Here is a 6,000-nt window from a genome sequence, read left to right as displayed (position 1 = left end):
CGTGACTGTGGAGTCACGTGCGTCGGCAGTCACGAGGGATCCCACCATCTGGGGTCGTAGAGATGAGGCAACAGAAGAAGGTGGACAAAGGTCATTGCGAGGGAGAAAGGGTTGGTGGGGACTGCGTGTACGTGCGCCGTAATATACGTCGTCCCATGGTCTCGACCCTTCCCCTCGTATATAATCGCCTGCTGCCCATTCCGTGCGCGGAATTGTTTACCCGTGCTTCGTTCCGGGACCCGCCGCACCCGCACCCGCACCCGGCACCGTGCCGGTGACTTTCGATCGGTCCTCGTTACCCGCGACATCCACGCGTCGTGCTTTATGCGACGAGGAGCTAAGTGCCGAACAGTTTGATTAGAGGTTCAATCGCGATTGCTCTTTTCTTTTCTCTCCTGACTCGTTTGATCGCTCGTTCCCCTACGAGATTAATCGGCCGCGCGATCCTGTTCCATAATTAGCTGTAATATTGTTTCGTGGAAACAATTCTTTTTACTCGCACCGAATTCTGTTGTTTTCTAGCCGATCAGACGGAAATGTCTCTGTACACCTCTTAGCTCTTTGATTAGAATTAAAAATTAGAATGATCACGAGAACTCTTTCTTTTTATGTCCGGAGCGAATTCGATCTTTCCAATATTTATTTTTTCCTATTAAAGCTTTGAGTAATCATGGATAAATTTATTTTTAAAACAGAAACTGCATTCTCACTAAATGTTTCCCGATCCACTTCTTGAAGCTCAAATTGCTAGTTATTTGTACTGGGTTTCGAATAAAGACGTCTAAAATACTTTTTAAAAGGCTGCCAAGTAAGAATTCGACTCTGCCGAAACGATAATTTGATCGGTACAAATCGCGACGGTAATTTAGTCGGCAATTAAGCGGCGAAATGAAATAGTCGATTCCGAACACAAGCCGTCCATTAAAACCGTTTACGCCGGATGACTTTAATTTTCGCGTGCATATTAAAATAATTGCGAGTTCGAACAGACTGTCTTTCGTTTGCAACCGGCCCCGCACAGTGATACACGCCATCCCGCTAAGTATACTATCACCGGGCGTAACTGGCACGGTTAAAACAATACTCGTGATGAATGTACGCTTCACGCAGCCCCTTGCGCGCAATTAATTATTCGCGACTATAGTGATTAATCGTGGTAATTTGAGCGAGCACGGGGGCTGAAACAGCAACAACGGCGGACAGAGTTACATGCCTCGAAACCGTATTTAATAACGCGCTGCTCTCCGCGCGCGCGCGCGCGCACGCTGGGCGTGCTCAGAAGAAATCTCTGAATCCCTTCAGCACCTGTTGTCTACTCCTCTTGCTTTCCGCGTCAGCCCTTTCCCCATCCGTTCCATCCGCCTGCGATCGCAATCTCGCTCCCTTATCGTTCGCGGCACCGTGCCGGAAATGGATGCTGGTCGATACCGTATCAGGATGTACCGTCCCTCTCCCCTCTCACCATTCCCCCTCGATCCCCATCCTCCTCTTACGATAATTTAATCCCGTGCGGGGCTAATTGAAGCGGGATGCGCGTCACTGATAAATAAGGTGTGACATGATGAACTAGTGACAAGCCGGCCGCCATCGGGCTCCCCTCTGACAAAGGACGCTCGCTTTACCACCACCAGAAAGACTGTCCTGCTCCGAATCCTCTCCGCTCGATATCTAGATGGATCGCCATCTGGACCTTCCATATGTTGTCGGTGAAATCGGTGGTCCAGCTAAAACCAGTGAGCTGTGCCAGTGATCAACAGCGGTCCACAACGATCGGTTTCTATCTCCGGGGATTTCTGGGAATCAGCTCGCAGAGTGGTTTTCAGGATCTTTGTTTCCTCGACCTACATACATCGCGCGAGTCTAATAGAATAATCTCCTGTCGCGGTCGCAGTTCGCAACGCAAACATTATGGACCTCGATCACGCCGGCGGCCACGGTTGGGAAAGTTCATTGGCACCTGGAACTCCAAACACTGTCAAACCACCATAAACTAGGGATCTTGGTCAATGTGTCTGTACTCATCTTCGAAGGTGCACAAGAAAACTCGCAACAACTTGCCAACCCGATATAACCGTATCACAATCAAGTGTTCCATTCAATCGCCGTCAAGCATCACGCCCGTTTTCACTTATCCTCCAGACATTAATTCATCAACCGGCGTTCGGCCATCACGGTGAAGGCACCGCGGCGAAGCACGCGATCCCTAGCCGCGCGGCAACATTATCCTTTCAGAGATCCTGCGAGGTGGCGGGTACGACCCAAGTCGGCGTACCCGTTGAAGTCGTGGAGCCGGTGTGCGCGCACGGGTCCAGCCCAAGAGGCAGGTCCGCGAGCCTATGGGGCTAGCCCACGGGGTTAGCCCACGGGGTAGCCGGCGTTACGCGTCATTTTCCAACGGGGCAGCTATCGGTCACCGTCGCCGGAGTTGCGGTTAATCCAGTCCGTTGGTCGCGGTCGTGGTCGTGGTCTCGATGCTGGTCGTAGTCGGAGACGTGCTCGCGGCCGGTCGTAGTAAGCTATCCCGCGAGCAGCGAAGAGGAGCTAAGAGAAGAGAAGAGAGGAGAGGAGAAGAGACGAGAAGCGAAGCGAAGAGAAGAGAGGCGAATAGAAGAGAGGATAGGAGAAGTGACGAAGGAGGACCAGGAAGCGTATCGGAGGAGGCAGGAGGAGGAAGAGCAGAGGAGCGGGTAAGCGCAAGCGCCCGTCCGATCGATGCCCGTCTCCCGCTCGTATAAAGCGCTCGTCCTCGGGGGGCGCGCGACAGTTGGCGTTCCGCATTCGGAACATGCGCCGCGTCGCGGGTACACAGTGCCTACCCGTATCACCGTTCGTCCTCGTTGCGAGTGTTCGCCGCTGTACCACCAACCAGTTCGCCGCGCCGTGTGCAGCTACCGTTCTCTGGTGACCGCCGCGAACGGTTCCACTGGCCCGATTATCGTTTACGCTTCGCGTGTCTGGTTTTCGCCGTTGTCACGCTCGGCTAGAACAACGAAACCGAGTCTCGTTGTCGATGCGACGAGAGGGGATGCAAAAATCCGGTTGACCAACCGCGTCCCCCCGCGTCGTCGTTCCACCCGGTCCCCCCGCCCCCATCGATTCGATCAGTGAACGCGAGAAGCGGAATCGCCTCCGGGGTAAAATCGAGTGAAAGTGAGTCGGCTGTAAGTGAGAAGAAGATTCGCGCGCGCGAGCAGCAGCAGCAGCAGCAGCAGCAGCAGCGTCCTCCACCGTGTCCTCCCTCCGTGTTCCTTCGAGGAGATGTTCGAGCTGCGCGGGGAGTCTGTTCACTGAGGACGTCGCCGAGGTCAGCTCTTCCAGCCGACACCATTTAAAACGGTGCCGGAAACGGGCTCGAATCGGCGGATCCGATCGGAAGAAGATCCCAAGAAGGATCCGAAGAAGGTTCGTCCTGGTCGCGACGCGGAACGAAGCGTCACGGCACGACGAAGCTGCGGCTTGATTACTGGCTCGTTTCTCGCGACGTGTCACCGACATTCGTCCCGGGCGAGATACATCCGGGCAGGCGTCAGAGCGGCGGTCACTGGACCGTCCGGCGGACGTCTCGACCGCCGTACGACGAGCCGCTGGAATCAGGAGGTGGAGGAGGAGGGGCTGTGGAGGTGGTGGAGGAGGAAGGCCCGCGGACGTGCAACAAGTTAAGAGGCCGCCGCTACCCTCGACATCGCTGCCGCCGCCACCGTCCTCGCCACGATGTGACATGGATATCCTAGCCCTAGCCTGCGCCCTCGTCGCCACGGCCCTTTACTGCAACACCCTGCACGCCGGTTTCGTCTACGATGATCGGTGAGTCCCCACAACCTTCGGACACTGGATCCTCTTCGATGCGCAATACCCATCGCGTACACTCGGAGACACGCGTCGCTCAGGAATTTATGGATGTCCTAGTTCGAACCTTCTCCGATCAATTGACACTTGCTTTCATCCTCGACCGACACGGTTCGAGACCACATCGTTCGTATCGCGCAATGAAACTGATACGAAGCTGATGCATCCTGCGAGCAACAGTGCCCAGGATCAATGTTGCAGAACGGCTGTTCTGAATGCAAAGGATTGCGTATCGCACACACCTGATATATGCATTTCTGTAGACGTATTAGATATACATTGATGAAATGACCGTTGCATTCGTCTTCGACGGCCGAGGACTGCACGGTTCGTATCAGGCTACGGAACTGATACGAAACCGATGTATGATCGTAAATAACCGTGCGAGGATTTAAGTCGCGGAACACCGCTGTTCTAAATGCAAAGGATTCTACGTCATACCTGATATATGTATACATTTCTGACCCACGTTCTCTGTGCCGATGGGTTTCCGTTCTGCGTTCAGTGTTGACACGTCGAAAGTTTCAAAGGGTGGATCTCAATCAAGTGACGATTAAAAAGATAATTACTCTCGAAAGTGAAACAGATCATTGGGAAATGGAAAACAGTTAAACGATCACTTTTAAATCCTACACCCATGCACTGTTGTTTCGTATTATTAGTTTTGAACTCCACGCCTTTTGCAGACCGTACTCACACTTTCGCAAATCGTAACACGAACACGTACGAACAATGCGAACATCTGTTCGTGAACGTTTTACTTTTTCGTAAGCTTTCCTCTCGCCTAACCCATGCCATTTGGGTCGTTCAAGACTGTTCCGAATTTTCATTGCGCGTATTGATCCACAACAATTTTAACGAATAAATTCTTGAATTCTTGTAATGTCTTCACAGTTTTAAATTATATGCATTAATCTTTACCAAGACTGCATCAAATCTGTTTAAACGTAAATTATATAAACTGCATATTCTTTTTGCGTATATATCCACAGTTTGACAATTTAATATTGGCATAATGTCGAGACCTCTACCAAATGTTTATGGTTTAAAGGATTAATATTTTATGCACGGAATTTAATTCTTGAAAAAACTTCTGCAATTGGGTTGGTCATTGGAGAACACAATAATGGAAATAGTGAAGTGTGTTTTGTTCGATCAACAAAATCACGCATTTTCTTGGTCATGAACCCATAAGGTGAATTTGATTTGCAGAAAGGTGAATATGATCTGTGAAAGGATAAACGTGGAGTGCAAAACCGGAATAGAGCTGTCTGAACTGAACATTACCATCTTTGCGATTTGAACAGAAAATAAATACTAACGCTATACAGTGCAGCAACGGATAGTTAAAATTTGTTCTTAAAATTCAAATTTCGTTGAGCGTTTGACCAAGAGGAGATACTGTTGTACTATTTTCATCTGCTCACAATTATTCAGAAAAAGATGCTGCATAAAAATTCGCAGTCCAGCCGTATCGTCAAGCGTCACTGTCAACCCGTCCCTAATTTTCGCAAATTAACCTCCACGTCAATATCGGCACGCCAACGTCCGCGTTATCTCGAAAACGGCTACATTCCCACCAAAAATCACGGATCCCCTTTCGATCGCAATTTTACATTCGCGGCATAAAAATATGTGCCGAAACGCATTCTGTTCGTGACAAAAGCGTCAATTTTTTCCTTGGTATCGAGTTGACACAGTGGAAAAAAAAACCGATATAACGGAAAGGTGAACAGTTGAATTTGCAAATTCCTTTATTGGAAACAAAACAATTAAAATTCTGTACATTCGACCGTAGGATTGTTCGCGTCGCTCGCATTGTTCGCAAATAATCGAGCGATGCGCAGAGCACGCTGGTCTTTTGCGTTTATCGCGACGTGCACCGCGTACGAGAAAAATGTTTCGAATTGACACGGGCGACGAGTGAGGGTTAAAGATAATGCAGTTACTGCGCCGAGTTTCCGTGTCTCTGTTCGTCCTGTTGTTTACGATGGCGTTTGTTCCCGAAAGAAATAGCTTCGCGAAATTTTCAAGAGTTACACCGTGCCTTTAATGGACATTAAAATGCAAGGCGTTCTCGCATAGTTAGCTTTTACTGTCGTTCTTATGACACTGTATACACCTGTGCGAAAGGTCTTAGGACAATTTTAAAAG

The 6,000-nt window shown here is 50.0% G+C and overlaps 1 protein-coding gene across 2 annotated transcripts in view; it reads left to right on the top strand.

Annotated features, from left to right (window-relative positions):
* The first annotated feature begins 2,782 nt into the window (after positions 1–2,782).
* The window catches only part of Tmtc2 (Transmembrane O-mannosyltransferase targeting cadherins 2), a 299,505-nt gene continuing 296,287 nt past the window's right edge, over positions 2,783–6,000 (top strand). For both annotated transcript variants that reach the window (XM_076798959.1, XM_076798958.1), the window contains exon 1: positions 2,783–3,804. In XM_076798959.1, the coding sequence (XP_076655074.1) occupies positions 3,719–3,804 (86 nt within the window). In that variant the 5' untranslated portion in view covers positions 2,783–3,718. The remainder of the gene's footprint in view (positions 3,805–6,000) is intronic.

This window comes from Halictus rubicundus, chromosome 13 (assembly GCF_050948215.1).
Source record: "Halictus rubicundus isolate RS-2024b chromosome 13, iyHalRubi1_principal, whole genome shotgun sequence".
NCBI classification, from domain to species: Eukaryota; Metazoa; Arthropoda; class Insecta; order Hymenoptera; family Halictidae; genus Halictus; species Halictus rubicundus.
Note: the sequence above shows the minus strand (reverse complement) of the source record. Positions and strands in the feature narration are given on the sequence as shown.